At 51.6% G+C, this 18796-nt stretch overlaps 1 protein-coding gene across 1 annotated transcript in view; it reads left to right on the forward strand.

Moving 5' to 3' along the window:
* The window catches only part of SHISA6 (shisa family member 6), a 201259-nt gene extending 182998 nt beyond the window's left edge, over positions 1 to 18261 (forward strand). Inside the window, exons 4-5 of the mRNA XM_040082011.1 lie at positions 6910 to 7062; positions 13691 to 18261. Of these exons, the coding sequence (XP_039937945.1) occupies positions 6910 to 7062; positions 13691 to 14241 (704 nt within the window). The 3' untranslated portion in view covers positions 14242 to 18261. The remainder of the gene's footprint in view (positions 1 to 6909; positions 7063 to 13690) is intronic.
* The last annotated feature ends 535 nt before the right edge of the window (positions 18262 to 18796 follow it).

Here is an 18796-nt window from a genome sequence, read left to right on the forward strand (position 1 = left end):
CCCCCTTCTTTCTCTTTTCCTCATTTCAGAAATCCAGGGCATCTTCCTTCCCACACACTAATAGGGCTTCGGGGGATATATTGCTGAAAAAATTCCTTGCATCAATTTTCTAACATCAGACCAGAAGCTTCAATTTGGGGCAATCCCAGAAGATATGAAAACGATTCCCTATTCTGTCACATCTCCTCCAGCAATTTGCTGAGAGTTTTGTGTCTATTGTGTCTAAGACACTGTTTACAAAATCACAACAATTAAGGACTGTTTAAATTAGCTTTATCCCCAGCAGAAATATAAGGGGGGGAAATGAGGAGCTAATCAGATGTGCAGCACATCGCCCACGGAACAGAGAGACCCGTGGTGTCCTGACCCTGTGCAGGGCTGGAATGGCAGCAGGAGGGAGGATCCAGGGCTGGAGCTCAGCCCCAGCTCCTGGGGCATCCACGCTGCCCTTTGGGGTGCCAGGTGTGGATAAAACCCTTGTCCCGTGTCCGGAGTAGAATGAGACACGTGGAGATTTGTCAGGTCTCTGAGGGTGTCCAGCACCTCTCTCAGAACAGCTTGAAACAGCAGCGAGACAACTTCTCTGGGCGTGCTTTGTAAAATGAAAGGTTTTAATAAAAGGAGAAAATAACGAGCATAAACCAAGAAACGCAAGTCAAACAGCGTAGAGCGCACTCTGACACTGGTGAGGCAATCCAAAAAAGCCAACTGAGTTCTTGGTGCAGTCTCTTTAGTACCTGATGCTCTAGGTGGGCTGTTTGGCACCTTTGCCCAAGGAAATCGGCAGCAGGCTTTGAGGAGCACTCTCAAAGCCCAGTCACTGCTCCTGAGCCAATCCTGATGAAAAGGGCACAGAATTTTCTACTTTGGTTTCCTTATATGTTTAAGGTGAGCTGAATTTTTTTCCCCTTTATAGGAACCCGTGCTCGGGTGTGGGGGGTGCGTTCCCACCAGGTGCTGACTCCTGCTCTGCTCAGAAGCAGCCGCAGAACGCAGAAATTGCAGTGGTGCAGCACAGCCTCAGTTCTGCAGTTCCCACTGGAGAATCAGGGCCGCATCCCCCTGCCGTGTCCCTCTGTGCTGGGCTCTGCTGCGTTTTGGGGACGTGGCTGGGCTGGGGGAGGCTGGGCTCACCCCTGAGTCAGCTTTGTGGCAGCTGAAGGGGCTGGAGAGCACCTGCCGTGGAAGGAGATGTTGGCCACCCTCTGCCTCTGTCAGCTGAATGACGTCAGGGGTGCGCAGGGATGTTCCCAGAGGTGTGTGAGTGTGTCCTGCCCCTCCTTCAGGCACAGCCACGGATCCCTGCACTGCTGTGGGCTGCAAGGGACCTCAGAGTCATCCAGTTCCAGGCAGAACATGAGCTGTGGCTGCCCCTGGATCCCTGGAATGTCCAAGGCCAGGCTGGACAGGGCTTGGAGCAGCCTGGGACAGGGGGAGGTGTCCCTGCCATGGCAGGGGTGGAATAGAGTGGTCTTTATGAATCAAACCAAACCAAACCAAACCAAACCAAACCAAACCAAACCAAACCATGCCTGTGTGACTTTCCCTTTGGAATCAGCTCCCTCTCCCTGCCCTGAGGAGCTCTTGCAGAGCTGGGGGGAGGTACCAGCTTGCAGTGGTCCCAAGCCCAGCAGGAAGGAGCCCCAGCTCTGCACAGCCCTGGGTGCCAGAGCCAGCTGTTCCAAGCTCCAGAATGAGCAGATCCTGTGCTCTGGCTGCTCCGTGCAGTTTTGATTTCCACAGTTCTCCCGTTCATTTTAACAGGCAGCTCCTCTCAGCCCGCTTGTGAGGTGCAATATTCAGTGAAGCTCTCTGCGTGCTCAGGGGCATTTTCAGGCTGATCCCTCTGGGTGACAGCACTCAGGGATGTCATTGTCACATCCAAGGACATCATTGTGAGCTGCATCTCCTCCCTCTGCACCTTCCTCCTCCAGGCTGCTGCTCAGTTCTCAGCCAGGAGCCCGGCAAGACCCAATCCTGGAGCCATTCCGACAGACACAGAGCTTTTAACACTGGCTGAGTTTAAAATCCTCCATCTCCAGCTCGTATAAATGAGGGCAGCTACTCGCTGGAGAGCTCTGATTTACACCACAGAGGATCTGACCTGGAAATGTAGAAACCTCCTGGAGATCAGCCATGAGAAATGCAAAGCACTATTAATAACAGCGTTTGTAACACGAGAAAGAGGAAGTGTGAAAACACAAACACTGAAGATAAATGTCATAAATCCCGAGCCTGCGAACATCAGTTTATTTGCCTGCTCTGACAGCGTGCCACTTCAGCATGGCCTGGGAGCCCTGAGCCCCGGCACAGAAGGCTCCAGAACGTCATCAGCGCTCCCAGATTTTGCTGAGGAGCGGGGCCCTTTGTGAGAACCTGCGTCAGAAGCCGGGACTTTGCGTCTGAGCCTTCAAAGGGCTGAGCAGAAGGCAGAGCTGGGGGAGCAGGGAGAGCTCTGACAGAGGGCTGGAGCTGTGCTGAGCTGAAGCTGAGCAGCAGAAGGCTGGGTTGTAGCAGCTTCTCCTAGGTGACATTGTTTGCTTTCTCTGGGTGAATGTTTTAAAAGGCATCTGTTGAAATGTCTTGCAGAATTCGCACAACATATGTGCAGACTCAAATGCAAATCTGCAGCACATCCCTTTTGCCACTTGAGCTTTGTTTAAAACTTTGCCATCAATTCACTTTTCTTTTGGGGTTTTTGTTTCGGGTATCATCTGCTCCCGTCCTTGAACATGAAAGGTTTTGTGCCTCTTGTAAACACACTTTGAAAGCGTCTTCCAACAAGAGGAGCAGAGCGAGATGTGGCAAGAAGGATTCGGGTCTAATCTGCACAGCTCTGGAAATCCTGAAACTTCTCCGAGCCCTGAGCTTGCAGAGAGGTTGCAAAGCACTGGCAGAGAACTGAGGCTCAGGGAGGGGCTTGGTTTTCCTCTCAGATGACAAAGCAGCTGAGTGGAGGAGTCCAGGGGAGCAGTGAATTTGTGTGTCCACCCTCCCAGCAGTGGTGCCATGCCAGCCCCAGCACATTCTCCTGTTTGGATCAGTGGTGCCTTGCAGTGGCTGCCTAGAACACAGGATAGACAGAATTAAGAGAATAAAGTGGGTGTTTATTAAAGCCTTCAACTGATGCACCTTGGGCAATGCAACAGCCTCTCAGAGGCTGCACCCAAAAATGGACAATGGTCATGAGTTTTTCAGACATTTATAAATTTGGCACATTTCCATATCAGGGGTTAATTGTCCAATTACAGCTTCAGGTAATGAAGTAATTTACCCCCAGTTTGCTCCACCACAATTCACTTTTGGCTGTACTTTTCAGGCCCTGAGGCTGTGGTGAGTCCTCGAATCTCAGGCACAGAGGGATTGTTGTGTCTGACCAAAATGTGAAGAGTTAACCACACTTTGTATGGAGTTCAGAGCTACACACTAATGCACTGCAGCATCTGAAAAACATAAAACCTGAAATCCTAAGGCATCCTCTGGATGTAGCAGGAGCAGGGGCAGTCTCTGCAGGGCAGCCCCTTCCCCAGCCCTGGGAACTCTCAGAGCCTGGCCCAAGGATGCTCTGGTTCCCGTAAAAACACAGCAGGGTTCAGACTGGCCTGGCAATTCTGGCTCGTGAAGCAGAAGAAATGCCCCCACCTTGCTTGGCAGGGCTCCAAGGAGGAGAGATCAGAGCTCCACAGAGTTCCCTGCTCCCTTCCTGAGCTCCTTGTGCCAGCCTGCTGAGTTCTGGGCTGGGCTGTGCCCAAGTACCAGGGCTGGAGCATCCCTGCTCGGGGCACTGTGCAACCACAGCCGCCTGGGGGGTGAGGAAATGCTGCAGAGCTGAATTCCTGCCGGATTCATCAGAGACATCGGCAGAATTTTAAAGCCTTGCACTGACTGTACCGAGGTGGGGCTGTTCCCAGGCTGCAGCAAAGGGAGATTAGAACCCAAGGGAAATGGCTGGGTGGGGTTCCCGTGGCTGCTGGGTGTCCTCTGTGCTGGGTAGCTTCATCCCCTGCCTGTTCCTCTGCCAGCTCCCGTGCCAGCACGGATGGTGTGTCATAAACGGGCACAAAATGGCCCAGGGATGCAGGATGGTGCTGAGGAAAATGGGGATCAAACCTGGATTTCAAAGGTAATCCCAGTAGCCAGGGGACAGAGATGGTTTTGCAGCGGTCATCCCCAGCTGCCCAGAGCGCAGAGCTGGACTGGGATGAGTGGGAATGCTGGGGAACACAGAGCACAACCTCAGCTGCCTTGCAGGGAACAAGAGGTTTTTTGTTTGCACCCTGATTATTGACTGTGACCTGCAGCTTCCACAGGAGCCCACAAACACCACGAACAAGGGAGGAGAGAGACCAGAGACAAGCACGACTCAAACATATGGCAGGAGTGAGAAACTCGTGCTGAACTGGCCTCAGAATATAAATTGCACGAGATATTTCTCCTTACCAGAGTGCCTCAGCTCTCTGATCTCCCCCTCAAACCACATTATGCAAAAGACATCCGAAATTAGCTTTGGTCATTTCAGCTTATCCCTGATTTTGCTGAGTGATGGGCGGTGGATCTCAAGGTGACTTCTCGTTTGCCAGAATCATTCCGGTCCGTTCCTGACTGCCCGGATGGGGAAAGCAGCGAGGAGATGAACTGATCCCCCACCACCCCCTCAGACCCAGGCGTGGCACTCAGGATTTCACACCCCTCCTGCAAACAGTCAATTAACGCTCCTGCTCTGGCGCCGAGCACAAAGCTCACTGCAGCGTGTCCAAACCCCCGTGAAAATGGAGATTAGCTGCAGGTTCTGGCTGAGGAATTTGCAAAGAGATGTTACCCCAGGGTAACGAGCGCGGGTAGGAGTGGGGACACGCTTTCGATGCTGACACACTCTGCCTTTACTGGATGGCATCGAATCAATTGTTCCCAGCCCCTGATGAATCCCGTGCGCTCCCTGATCCTGCACTCGCTCTGTTAGACACGGATGGAAGCCGTCAGCAAGGAAATGATGTTCTCTGAGCGGTGACACCGCAGCTCCCTGCTGGAATTCTCACGGAGCCAGGTGCTTTTAGCTCCACGAGGGTCCCGCACGCTCTGAGGGTGCCCAGCACCTCACAGAAAACAGCTTAAAATAATTTGTGAGACGGCGTGGTGGAGCGTGTCTTGAAAAAAGCGAAAAGGTGTTCATGAAAGGAGGAAATGATACAAAATAAAAGAGCAAAGCTGTGCACAGTGCGGGGGACAGGTCTCACACAGCCGCTGCAACACCCCGAAAATGGGCTGAGGTGCTCTTCCTTAAGGATTGAATGATTTAGGGGAGTTTTGGCAAACAGCCCAATAGAAAATAGCTCAGAAAATTTCTGAGGAACAGCTAAAGACACCTAGCAGTGTTTTTTGTCTTAGCACCGAGCCAATTACGGTCAGGAGGGCATAGAAACTTCTGGTGTTATTCCCTTAAATGTCCTAAGGATTTAGGGCATAGGCTGAGTCCTTCTTTTTCACCTTCTTCATGGGTCTGGATGGGGTTTTGTAATTGGGTAGAAAAATCCACGTTGCGGGCCACAGGTGGTTGGTTATTGGGTTAAAAGTAAAAATAATTTAGGTGTCATTTCATAATTGGACAGTTTATCCTTAGAGGCCTTGGAGAGAGAGAGACAGGGGGCATTTTTGAATTTGTTAGCTTGAAGTGCTGTAGAACTCCCGGTTTGTGAGACTGTGATATAGATAAGAATTAATCAACACCTGAGTCCGAACAACAAACACTGTCTGGCGCATTCAATCCTGACTCTGGCAGAAAAAGAAGATAAAAGCTACGCCAGTCCAGCCCCATCCCTCGGGGACAGCTCCAGGTGGCTGAGGCAGGAAACCTCGTCGGGTTAACAAGGCACTCAATCCTCTGCTTGCTGGATTTGTCAAACACCGAGGACTTGTTAATAACGTACAGATGTAATCTTGGGTGGTAGAGGGACGGCCCTGGTTACTCACTCTACTGTTAATTCTCCTGTTACAATAGGAGAATTAATATCTTATATCTTCTGTTGGTGGGGTGGGAGTCGTGGTTCTTGTACTTTTGAGAGCTTTAAGGCATTCTTTATTGATGGCTGCTAGAGGGCCCACAGCAGGAAACAGCACCACAGGATCCACTTCCCGCTGCTGGTGGGATCCATTTCCCATGGATCTGATGGTGGGATCCACCTCCCACGGATCTGCTGGTGAGATCCATTTCCCACGGATCTGCTGGTGGGATCCATCTCCCACGGATCTGCTGGGATCCATTTCCCACAGATCTGCTGGTGGGATCCATGTCCCACGGATCTGCTGGGATCCATTTCCCACGGATCTGCTGGTGGGATCCATTTCCCACGGATCTGCTGGTGAGATCCATTTCCCACGGACCTGCTGGTGAGATCCATGTCCCACAGATCTGCTGGGATCCATTTCCTACAGATCTGCTGGTGAGATCCATTTCCCACGGATCTGCTGGTGGGATCCATTTCCCACGGACCTGCTGGTGGGATCCATTTCCCACGGATCTGCTGGAATCCATTTCCCACGGATCTGCTGGTGAGATCCATTTCCCACGGATCTGCTGGTGAGATCCATTTCCCACGGATCTGCTGGTGAGATCCATTTCCCATAGATCTGCTGGTGGGATCCATTTCCCACAGACCTGCTGGTGAGATCCATTTCCCACGGATCTGCTGGTGGGATCCATGTCCCACGGACCTGCTGGTGAGATCCATTTCCCACGGATCTGCTGGTGGGATCCATTTCCCACGGATCTGCTGGTGCCAGCCTGAACCGTGTCCAAGAGCCCGTGGCTGGGGCTGGCTCAGCCCAGCTCTGCTCCCTCTGGGGATGGCCTCTGCCTGTCTCCATCCCCTCGGGCACGCTCTAGCCCTGCCTTTCTCTGCTCTTCTCTTGCAGACAAGCCGCGGATGAACAACATCCTCACCTCAGCCACCGAGCCCTACGACCTGTCCTTCTCGCGCTCCTTCCAGAACCTCTCCCACCTCCCGCCGTCCTACGAGTCTGCTGTCAAGACGAACCCGAGTAAATATTCCTCTCTGAAGAGACTCAGTAGGTGTCAGCTGCTTTCGTTCCCCCTTGTATCTGGTTTGTTCTCGGCGGGCGGGGCGTTAAGGGTTAACCCCTTCCCTCTGCCGGGGCGCTCCCGGGTTGGCTTCTCCAGCAATGATTCCTTTGGCTGTCACTTCCCATCAGGGATGAGTGTAGAGAGTGGTTTCGTCACTGGGAGAGTGCCCGTGGTTATTGCTCGCTGACCTCCTTGCCTCCCACCCCTCTGCTCGGGTCTGCTCCTGGCAGGCTCACCTGGGAACCCTTTTATCCTCTCTGCTGGAGCCCAGCCGTGCCCAGCTGGGTGCTCAGAGCTGCCCTGGGCACCGCCGGGGATCTCACCAGCCACAGGGGCAGCTGGGAATGGCAACAGAAAGATGCTGAGGTGGTGGGGAACAACTTTTCCAGGAGGAGCCCTGCCTGCAATCCATGTACTGCAATCCATGTACTCCATGGTGTGTGTCCAGAGCTGCTCCTGACCTGTGCCAAGCTCAGATCCATTTCCTGTTCCCTGTTCTGTGTGTCCAGAGCTGCTTCTGACCTGTGCCATGCTCAGATCCATTTCCTGTTCCCTGCTCTGTGTGTCCAGAGCTGCTCCTGACCTGTGCCATGCTCAGATCCATTTTCTGTTCCATTCTGTGTGTCCAGAGCTGCTCCTGACCTGTGCCATGCTCAGATCCATTTTCTGTTCCCTGTTCTGTGTGTCCAGAGCTGCTCCTGACCTGTGCCAAGCTCAGATCCATTTTCTGTTCCCTGTTCTGTGTGTCCAGAGCTGCTCCTGACCTGTGCCATGCTCAGATCCATTTTCTGTTCCCTGTTCTGTGTGTCCAGAGCTGCTCCTGACCCGTGCCATGCTCATGACTGGAGAGGGATCCAGTCAAAACCTTAAACATCCACCCCACCAATCCCAGCAGGGAATCCCTGCTCACTTGCAGGGCAAATCCCACCTCCTGACCCATCCAGGGCAGGTACAGACAGACCCCAGTGCTGTCTGCAGGACACCAACCCAGCCCCTTGCACAGCTCCTGGCAAATGCCAGACCAGCTGCTCCACTCTGAATTTCTGAGTAGCCGAGGAGTTTCAGCTCTGGAAGTGCCAAGCCCTCCCTGCTCCCACTGGGGCTGAATACACTCAGCACCTCCAGAATCACTGAATCACTTTCTTGCAGCTGCTCTTCTCCAGAGCCAAAGGAAGAGAAGCTCCCAGCTCCCAAAACTCCCCTTGCAAAGTGCCAGCAAGATAATTTTCTTATTCTGTATGAAGGAGCTGAAGGCAACACAAGAAAAAACCCAAAACCCCTGTGATGTCTAAAAGCTGGAGGTTGAAAAATCACTTATTGGGCATTAATTTCTCTTATTTAAAATTGCTCCTTTTCAATGAACTCCCTGTCATGGTCAGAAAAAAAAGAAATAAAATAAAAAAGGTATGAAGAGATCGTTAACAAATACTTCTATTTGAGCAAGATAAAAAGTGTTAGATTTTTTTTTTAAATTATTTTATTTTATTTATTTATTTATTTATTTATTTATTTATTTTAAATCTATGTTTCAGGTGCTTGCCTGGGTCTCCTCAGGCTTTCCAGGCAGGGAAAATTTACTAATTTCCCTCCAGTTAAGAAAGACAGAGGGTGAGAGAGCAGGGCTCTTTATCTCCCTGGCCCTTCCTTCGGGGCACAGACCACAGGAACACACCTGGGCTGTTCTGGGAGGGGCTGGGCACCCCCTGTGCCCCGGCAGAGGGGAGAGCAGGGATGGGAGGCTGTGGCAGAGCAAGAGCAGCCGGATTAATTCCGTCCTGCTCCGGGGAATTGCACTTCCCAGCGAAGTGAGAAAGGTCAGGCAGGAAGGAAGCTCCTGTTTCCAGGCGTATTGAACCGCTTTGCGCTGGCTGGAGAGTCAGCGCACGTGAGTGGGCAGCTTGGAAATGTTAAAGCCAATTAAAACAAGGGGAGACGAGCCCAGAGAGGAAACCTGCTGGAGCTGCAGAGGAAGAAAGCTGGGAAAATTACCTTTAGGAGAGGAATTATTGCGATGGCCTCACGTGCACGTGCATGTGCATCTATTCTCACCATGGCAGTGTAGAAGAACAGGAAGAAAAACTATCCTTGGCTGCTCTGCTCCACGTTCCCTTCCCAGGGCGCCACAAACCTGCCTCGATTCTGTAATTCCAGTGCCAGAGGAGCTCTGCTCTGCCTTTCTGCCTGAGGTTGAGGCGGAATGGGCAAGAGCATTTATTTGGGGGTCTCCCTCCAAATGAGGGGGAAAAAAAAAAAAACCCCAAAAAAACCCACAACCAAAAAACACCAAAAAACTCTCTGAGGTAAAAAAAAAAAAAAAAAAAAAAAAAAAAAAAAAAAAAAAAAAAAAAAAAAAGCTTTCTGAAGCCAAGGCAATTAAAACACTCAAACATTTCTGAAGTTTGGTGAGACCAGCCCTGACTGATGTTCTAGAAACTGCCAAAGGAGGAAAGAAAGGGCAGAAAAATCCTAAGCAAAAGCAATGAGAAAAGCCCAGAAAGTGTTCAGAAAGCATAATTGCCAGTAAATCCATCTCCAAATGTTTGAAAAACACAAGGAAAGACCCAGAAGTGTGGGATTGGTTCAAAAATAGAAAAAAACCCTCTCAGGCAATACACCAGTGATTCTTTTTTGCCTGGTCGCAATTTCTGCTCTTTTTGAATCCTCTCAGGACACTTTTTTTTAAAAAAAAAATTAATTTTTAAGCATGTCTTTGGTGGAGAAACCCACTGGATTGGAGTTTTGTTTTGGTTAAAACTGTGCATGTCCATTCCCACGTGAGCACCAATGACGAGATAAGGGGCAGGGTTATCAGATCCCAGCTGTCCCAGGGACTGTGCTGCTGTGATGAATCAGCCTGGAAATTTTCCCTGCCCATGGCAGGGGGCAGAAACTGGATCATCTTTGAGATTCCTTCCAACCCAAACCATTTAATGCTCCCAGGATCTCAGTTCCTTCGCTTTTGGCCGACTGTGCAACCAGACCTTGGCATTTCCCACCTCCTCTTGGTGAGCAAAGCTCCCGGAGCTCCTCTCCCCCAAGCCTGGAGCTGGATTTGTTTCCCTGCTGTCGCTGGGTGCAGGAATTGTGTGGTTCCAGCGCCGTGCTGAGCTCTCCCTTGGCACACGAGGCACGTGTGTGACTCAGCACATTCCTGTCAGGCTCCGTTCCCCATGCCTGGCTCAGGCTGACACCCCCTCAGAGCCAACAGCCTGGAAAATGTCTGTCTGGTGCTGCCTGGAGCAGCTTGTTGGGTGTGACACGCGGCTGTTCCACCTCTTCTGGCTCCGCTCAGGTGGAGAGGAGAGGTTTTTCCACACCTGGAAATGTTCCTCCTCCTCCTCAGCATCATGGAGGGCACGGCCTGAGTGAGCTTAGAAGCATTCTTGAAATTAAATCAGCTCCCTGAAAGGTTTGGCCATGGCCAGCAAAAGGCTGTACAGACCTGCACAAGGCTCACAGGGCGGGAGAGAGGAGGAAAAGGTATTTATTTGAATGCTCCTAATGGAGAAAACATTTTAAAGTGTAGAGCATGCCGCATTTTTAACCTAAGGAACAACTTCAAACCACTTCCAGTCATCAGACTGTGCCACCTCTCTAGCAGCCTCAGAGCTGTGAACCTCACATAAGCTGGTTTAGCTCCCGCTGGCAATTACCAGAGCCAGGTGTGAGCATCCAAGCACATCTCCATTTGGGATGTTCTGTGCTTTAATTACATCTATTTAGAGTCACTTGGGCAAATCCAGCGGAACTCCTCTCATCCAGAGCAGAGGCCAAGTGCCAGAGCGCTAATTGCTTCACTCCCGCTCTGCAGCCAGCCCCCGGCCTCGCCGCTCAGCCTCTGCACGGCCAGCCTGGCATTTCTAACTGTGGCCAAAGTATAGAACAGAGATGCCTACAGCTCCCGGGGCCATATGGAATCTCCCCCGCCCTCGGGCTTCCTAGAAGGTGATTTTAAAGCCAGGAGAGCTCGAGGCCAGGAGAGCTGCCGCCTGACATTTGCAGTGAGACATCCTCCCGAGAAGCGTTGGGTGGCAAAAAATAAAGACTCATCCCTGCCGTGTGTGCTCTGGAGAGCAAATCCCCCGAGCAGGAAGCGAGCACGGGGGAGCTGGGGGTGACCTCACGCCGCGGGGGTGTGCGAGGAAGGGGCTGGCAGCAGCGCTGGTGGCACAGATGTTCTCAGCTCCTCCTTCTGGATGTGAGGCAGGGAACCGACCCCTCACGGATCTGGGCTGTGCACAGCGGCCCGGGAGCAGTGCAGGGACGGTGTGGGAGGGGGATGAGGGTGTCAGTGAGGGATGTGGCCCAGCACAGGGTGGTGACAGCCCTGCAGGGCTTGGCTGAACTGGTGTTCCGTGGGCACAGCTCTGGGGTGTTGTCAGCACCCACCACAGGAGATCTGGCTCATGGGACAAGCAGCCAGTTGTCTTCAACTCCCAGCCAGTGTGGTGCATAAATCCTGCAGATTGATGGCTATCTCAGGAGAAAGAGGGACTTTCCAGCATTATTTAACTACCAAACCTGCTGAAGGCCTACAGGAAGAGGTAGCACCTGCCTCACCCGCCCCGTGATCACCCCGGGCATCCTGCAGCAGAGCTTTGCTCTTTTTGTCACTCTAACATCCTCAGAATATCCGTGCATGGAAAATTTTCCTCTTCCACCATCTGATATCATCCCATCTTACATCACCTGCCAAGGGCTGAAATACTGGAGCTGAGAAAATAAGCAAAGTTCCTCTTTATTGTTATAAATCTCCATCATCTTTGTCTTATAAGCAAACAACTTTCCAAAGGAATTTTATGTCAGTCCCAGGAGGTGGCCAAGGAAGTGCAGGAGAGGATGTGCTTGCCCATCAGCACTTGGCTCAAGCCTGGTAGGAAAAGTCCACACAGAGCCCAGTGTGTGTGCCCAGCTCTGGGGGCTCCGTGCCAAGCTCTTGCTGTGAGGTTACTTTGCAAAAGGCCTCGTTTCTTCTGCAAGGTGGAGGAATTTCCTTTATCTCTGCATGAGGAATGCCCTTCCTGCTGTGTTCTCCCTGGAGGGGAGAGCCCCTGCCAGGGCTCTGAGGGGTTCTGAAGTCACTGAAGAGCCAGAAAGGGAGGGGGATGCTTTTGGCCACATCAGGAGAACAAATTAGGCAGAGGAATTGTGGAGAAGGCTCACAGGGATGATCAGCGTGGAGCATTAAATGTGACTCCATCCCCTGACCCACAGAGGCCAGAGCTGTGCTCTCCCACTCATGCCAGTGGAATTTTGGGGAGGGATGGACGTTCTGGGCTTTGCAGGCACAGGCACACCGAGGCACCTCAGGCTGCCCAAGGACTGCCTAGGTAAGTGATCCCAGCACCCCAGTTCACAGCATGTGAACATCGAAGGGGTTAAACAGAAAGTTTTTGTGTTTCTGTTGTTGCTTTTTTTTAAAATCTGAAACAACTGTGGAGTTGCTTCTTCAAATCTCTGTTTGGTTGGATGAGGTCGCTGCAGCTGCTGTAGGATCCCAGTGATCTATCACGATACAGCTGCGGTAGCCAACATCCTCTCTGAGACTGCAGCGTTTCTCTCAAAGCCAAAGAAAGGAGGGTGAGAGTGTGTGTGGGGGGTGTGATGCATTCCAGCAACAGATAGATCATTTAAGATGCAGGAGCAGCAAACTGAGCAAAAATTCCAGGGGATAAATTCTATTATATCAACCAAGGTTATAAAAACGGGAAATGAAAACTTAAGCAGGTGATTCACTGTCTCAGAGACCACCCCGTGACCATCAAACCTGTTTTGTGATCACATTTACAAATATTCAAATGTGTTAATTAAAATGTGATGAGGTCACTCACGGGCTCCAGGAATACCCACGTCTGAGGCCAGAGGTGAGATGTGCGTGTCCCCAAAGGGGGACGTCGCCTGCTCGTGTCACCTGCCCTGCTCTTTGCCGTGAAGGTGACATTTGGGAATTTCCCCACAACTCACCTCTCATGTAAATCGTGTTGTAGCAGGGTCTGGTCTCCTCAGCACAGGGAGGAGTGTGGGATGCGCTGCCTGGGGGATTTCACTGTCCCCGTGCATTTCACACCCCTCTGTCTGCCGCAAGCCCTTGGTGACACCGCCCGCCCAGGGCTGTCCATGCCTGCGGCAGAGGGTCCCTCGGGTGTCACCAGGGGCTGTGCACAGCCCCTTTGCACCCCTGGGACGCGTTTCTAACTCTTACCCTGGTTTTTCTGAGTTTCTTTATTAGCCTTTTGATTTTCATAAATGGAGTCAGATCTTTTAGTTACTGTAGAATATTAGAGCAGTTTTCTACTTTTCCCACAGAAGTAATATAAACAAATCCTTTGTTTTTCATTCTCTGTCCTTTGTTTGCATATTTCTAACCTGAAAACAATTGTAACTGACAATTGGTCTGGCCACTGAGGCTGAGGGGTGGAAACCCCAAAAAGCCAATCTTCTGCTAGACCCACAAATGTATAAAAAGTAAAAAAATAAACAAAGGGGCTCTTCTTCTCTCTGCTCTTTCAGCTGGGAGCTGGATCGGAAGAACCTCTGCGAAAATCTCTTGTCTGCATGTGATTTCCTTGTGTGTCTCGGTGACATCTAACCTCTCCCTTTGCCTCCCCACAGCTGACAAAGAGGCTGACGAGTACTACATGAGGAGGAGGCACCTGCCCGACCTGGCAGCCCGGGGCACGCTGCCCATCAACGTCATCAAAATGTCTCAGCAGGGCAACCACCGGGACAGGCCCCGCCGTCCCATCAGGGCCATGTCCCAGGACAGAGTGCTGTCCCCCGAGAGGATCATGCCCGAGGAGTTCAGCATGTCCTATGAACGGATTCTCTCGGACGAGCAGCTCCTGTCGGCAGAGCGCCTGCACTCCCAGGACCCGCTGCTGTCCCCGGAGCGCTCGGCGTACCCCGAGCAGTCCATGTCCAGGGCATTGTCGCACACAGACGTCTTTGTGTCAACACCGGTCTTGGATCGCTACAGGATGTCAAAAATGCACTCCCATCCCAGTGCCTCAAATAACTTGTACAATACCTTGAGTATGAACCCGACCTCGGCCAAGCGCCAAGCGTTCGCCTCGCGCCGGCACAACACGGTGGAACAGCTGCATTACATCCCCGGCCACCACCACCACTACCGCACCGCCAGCAAAACAGAGGTGACTGTTTGACACGACCCAGTGCATTGTAGATACTCCTTAAGGACCGGGGTGGCCTCAGCACCCCGTTCTGCAGTGGCCTTATAGGCCAAGGTAACCTCTGCTAACTCAGTGTCTGCAAAGACTTCTCTGACAGTCCCACCCACGTTGTTTTTAAAGCCACCCCCTCCTTCATCAGCGACACAGGAAGAACTGAAGCGGCAGTCAGACACTGGCGAGGGATAACAGAGGAAATTTCCTGACGTGCATCAGTTTCTGTCAAAGAAAGCCATAGTAACCGATGGCTCCTTCCAAGGGCTCACCTGCATTATCCCATAGTTTCCGTGAATTCAGGACTTTTCAGTTGCTCCAAGGAGAAGCAGCCTGAGACAGGGAGGAGGAAATTCAGCCCCGCCCTGCAATCCCGGCAGGAAGGGGGCTCGTTCTTGGTCCTCATATTTGGCCTTTCTGTAGCAAGTAGGGAGGTTCTGGCTGCTGGGGTCAGCCCCAGGCTGCTCGACACCCGTCAGCACCCACACATCTGTCCTTTGTCACCCTTGGAGCAAATCCAAGGGCAGGCTTCCCAACGGGACTGGCAGATCTAGGGACAAGAATAGCCTGGCTGAGAAATAAAGTTTTAGTTTATACTAAATATACTCATAAGATAAAAAAACAAAAACATACTAGTGCCTACAAATCGCCTGCTCTCTCAGCGTAGGAAGTAGTGGGGTTGATGTGTTCAATAAGCACAAATATGCTGAAACGCTTGTTAGACCCTTTTCTCCACTCATTCTAGTATCTTGGTGTCTCCAACGTGTAAATAGGAAGGGGGAAGAGGATTTCTCTTCCTCCAGCTTCTTGCCACTGCTGAACCTAAAGCACCAGAGCCCGTTCAGCTCCACTCTGCTGCCCTGTGCTGGGGGAGGTCCTGACCCCACCGAGACCCCCACCAGGCACCATTTCTCCCCTGAAGTTTCTTTTCCTGACAGCGTTTTCCATGGCCCAGTTCTCCTGTTTCTGAGCGTTTTCTCCTTCCCGTTTACAGCCTAGAACTCCATATGTAGCAAATCTTTTCCCAGCCCTTAGCAGAGGCACAGAGCTGAGGGTGTCTGTTCTCCGAAAAGCAGGTCGGTAACTTTCCGTGGTTTTCTCTCCCTGCAACGGCCTCCCAAGAAAACCTTCCAAATTCCAATTCCACTGAGTCCCAGTCCTAACCATGAAGACAGTTACATTTCATGCATATAAATTATATATCCAGCATAATTATAATTAATGGGCATGTTGTATATCTGATATAACGCTAATTAGATACTGTATATTTGTAAAATCTTTAAAACATAGACTCGTGGGTCCAGAATTTGCGAGGGTTTTACCTTTGGCTTTCCAGACAGAATGGGCTTTGCTTTGGATTTTTCGTTAGACTTGGGTTTGGTTTTTCTTTTTTTTTTCCCTGCTCTTTGATTTACATTCCCGAATTCTGTAGAACCGACTCCCACCGGAACACACCTCTGCGGCCAGGAAAGGGTCTCAGAGGGTTTGAAGGCCAGCCAGAGCTGGTGCAGGAGCTGTGGGTGCTGGACACTGTCCCAGGTGTGCCCTCGAGGCCCCAGCACACGCACACACCCGTGGGTCCGGGCAGGCACGCTCCCTCCTCGGGGTGCAATGACGACTGACTTGGGGCTGTGAGCACACCTTCCCCTCCTGTCCCACATTCCCACACCGACCCTTTTCCTGCGTGGCTCTTCACTAGGCTTCACTGAACTTCGCCCTGCCCTCCTCCCTCCCCTCAAATACCTCCCACCTCCTGGCCTTAATGACACTCCCAGCCCAACTCTGTCGAGTCCTGTAGCAAACGACGATCGTAGGGCGCGAGCGTGAGTCTCCTGTGGAGGCTCGGTGCAGGGTAGGCAGGAGGAGCACGTGTCCTTACCCCAGTGGGACTTACAGGAGGGCCTCAGTGGGGTGTCCAGGTGGCCTTTCTCCTTCCCACACTGCCCTGGAGCTGGTCCTGTTTCCAGAGCTTTATCCTGCCCCATCTGATGGAGACTGTGTTGGGAAGGACTCCATCAGTGAGAGGTTACTGGGGCTTTGTTTGACGGAAACTGAGCTGGGAGGGAGTAAACAAAGAACAGCCTCCAGGGTCAGATCCTGCAGCCTTGGGCAAAATCCCTCTGGGCAACAACCAGAACTGCCTGTGGATCAGGGTGGCAGCTCATGGCACGGGAGGGATGAGAGAGGACGGGCTCACACCTCATCTCCTGCCCCCTCCCTTGATGGACACTACTCTCCCCTGACTACCTCCAAGCTCCTCGGCTCATCCCCTGGATTTTTCCTCCCAGAAGACAATCCCTGTGAGAACACTGCCCTCGCTGACCTTCCCACAGGCCGAAGGGTGGGACGCGTGTGAAGAGAAGAGAAACTCTCACTGCTGGTGGGGAGGCAGCCCCTGCTGAGGCTCTGGGGCTCCTCCATTCTCTCCTGGCCCAGGCAAAGCCAGGGAGATCTGAACACTGTGGGAGAGCAGAGTGCACTGCAGAGTCTCCAGGAGCTGCGGTGGCAGAGCTGGAGAAGAGGTGACGGTGGGAGGCCGTGGGTAGGTGAACACTCCTCTCTTTCCATGTCCATAGCTGTGTGTCTCAGGCTCTAGTCCTCATCTGAATGTTCCATTTGTGAACTGGGAAGTTGCTGGACCAGATGCAAATTTGGAAATTTTTCAAACTCCAAGTAACCCGTGCTGATGCTGAGCTGTGCCCAGGCCGTTTGACCTCTGTGTCTTCTCCTTTTCTGGCTAACAAATATCACAGGCCCTCTGCTGACGTGTCTTACCTGGGCAAGAATCCTCCAGAGAAACCTTAGCCTCATTTCCCTGTCTTTTTTCCACCCACTACGCTGTTTCAAGCAGATGTGTCCCGCAGGGAGCCTTTTTAGGCCAAATCTCTTCAGGGACTCTGCCACCACCAGAGAACATTTTCAGCAAATTTCCTTGGGAAGGAGCAGTGCCCTGGCTACCACCTGGGCACCGCGTGTTCCCACAGCTCACTCTGTGTGCTGGAATGGGTTGGTGGATGAGGCTGTGGCATTTCAGCATGCACAGGTGTCCTTAGGTCATTTTTCTTTTCCCCTTATTCCTCGTTCTGAGAATTTGTCTGAATGAACACTTGGTCTGGGGCTGAGTGTCACGACCCACAGCCTGGTCCCCAGCACTTCAGTTCCTCATGGTCCACACATGATGATAATGGGAATTTCCAGTTCTACGGAGGGATCAGACCAAAACTTCACAGACCAAAACACCTGTGAAGTGCTTTGAGACCCTCCTTCAACAGAAACTGTAGAGCAGCACAGTGTTTTTTGTTAATCTTTGTTTCTCCTTGTCCTGACACATCGTGTGCGATGTGTCCCAACCCACTCTGCCCAGAACCAGAGCGCTGGGCTGGGATTGCCCAGATTCCCACTGCTCTCCTCCTGGTCGGGGTCCTGGCAGGCAGCAGCTCCAAGGGATGCTGCTCCCCGCACTGGGACCTTCCTGCTTCCCTCTCCTCATGTCTGAGTCACCACAACACCCTGCACTCAGGAGAAAAGCGGGGAGCAGCCACATTCCTCTGTACACTAAAATACAACCTGCCTTGATTAATCTCGCCTACTCTGAGGAATTCATCTGTGTTTTCTCCACTCTCAGGCGCAAACAAACGCCTGGGGAGTGTCCAGGTCCCAGAGTGCATGTGCAGGGACTGGGGGAGAGGGATCTAGAAAAGTTTATATTATTTCCTACAAGCTGATAATTATTTGCTTTCCCTGAGCAGCACAACGTCCTGGACGGCTGCACCGGGTTTTATACAATTCTCTGTGTATGTGTATATAGATACAAATATATATATATATATATATTCACATACACATACACACTGCAAAATGCAATCAACACGTTCTGACTGACCCCGTGCCAATCGAAGCTTCCAAACTGTGGAAAACTGGTTTTTATGAACCACACACAGCACCGCACGGAACAGAAACTTTGTCGTCAAAAGCCTTCTAATGCCAGTGAGTCGTGTTTTAAGGTGGGGGGAAAAAAAAAAAAAAAAAAAAAAAAAAGAAAAAAAAGGAAATATTTTTCAATGTTTTAATGCTCCTTTTATAAACGATGATCTGTTACTTGGGGATGAGGGTGGGTGGGAAGACACACAGACAGCTGTCCGGGATAAGCCCTCCTTCCCTGGCCTGGATTTAATTTCTGTCTGCTGAGCCTGGCTGGCTGCAAAGCTGCCCCCAGGAACCTGAGCTTCCCACATGCACATTTCTGTTCTGTCAGAAGCATTCCCACCAGGAATCTGCAGGAGCTTGGCATCAGGTGTTTGTATGAGACGTGCAGTTCCTGGTAGCTGGGAAGACATCCTCACCTTCTTCCACCACCATGAGCAAAATCACCATGGAACAGGGTAACTTTAATTGTGTTTGAAATACGTGTTCTATTTGTGATTAATTTGCCATCTTCAGCTCACGGAGAAACAGCTTGTCTTAGTTTAATTTCAGATTTACTGCTTAATCTGGAAGGAGGGGCTCTGCTGAAATACATTTAGCGTGAGCAGATTTC

Source organism: Hirundo rustica, chromosome 18 (assembly GCF_015227805.2).
Source record: "Hirundo rustica isolate bHirRus1 chromosome 18, bHirRus1.pri.v3, whole genome shotgun sequence".
Lineage (NCBI taxonomy): Eukaryota > Metazoa > Chordata > Aves > Passeriformes > Hirundinidae > Hirundo > Hirundo rustica.